General features: G+C 58.2%; 1 protein-coding gene across 1 annotated transcript in view; it reads right to left on the reverse strand.

The window, feature by feature from the left end:
- Window positions 1–113: 113 nt before the first annotated feature.
- Window positions 114–237, reverse strand: part of LOC104078232 (epiplakin-like) — a gene marked incomplete at its 3' end in the record, with an annotated part of 6,914 nt that continues 6,790 nt past the window's right edge. The window contains 1 exon segment of the mRNA XM_009579785.1: window positions 114–233. Within this exon segment, the coding sequence (XP_009578080.1) occupies window positions 114–233 (120 nt within the window).

A 237-nucleotide genomic window follows, 5' to 3' on the forward strand; every position in this document is an offset into this window, starting at 1 on the left:
AGCTCCTTCTTCATGGCCTGGAAGAGGGACATCTTTTGTCCTGTACAGGGGTCCGTGTAGGATGTCACGGCTTTCTCTGCACAAAGAAGTTTTTTTTGTAACTCGCTGCCCACCAGCCCGGACGAGACGGCCTCGTCCACGGAGAGCTTCTTGTTGGTGAGCGGGTCAACGATGAAGCCGGTGGCAGCCTGCGCCTCCAGGAGCACCAGTGCTGTCCCTGGTCTCCGGATGCCCTTC

The sequence above is a fragment of the Fulmarus glacialis genome, unplaced genomic scaffold (genome assembly GCF_000690835.1).
Source record: "Fulmarus glacialis isolate BGI_N327 unplaced genomic scaffold, ASM69083v1 scaffold19286, whole genome shotgun sequence".
Classification (NCBI taxonomy): domain Eukaryota; kingdom Metazoa; phylum Chordata; class Aves; order Procellariiformes; family Procellariidae; genus Fulmarus; species Fulmarus glacialis.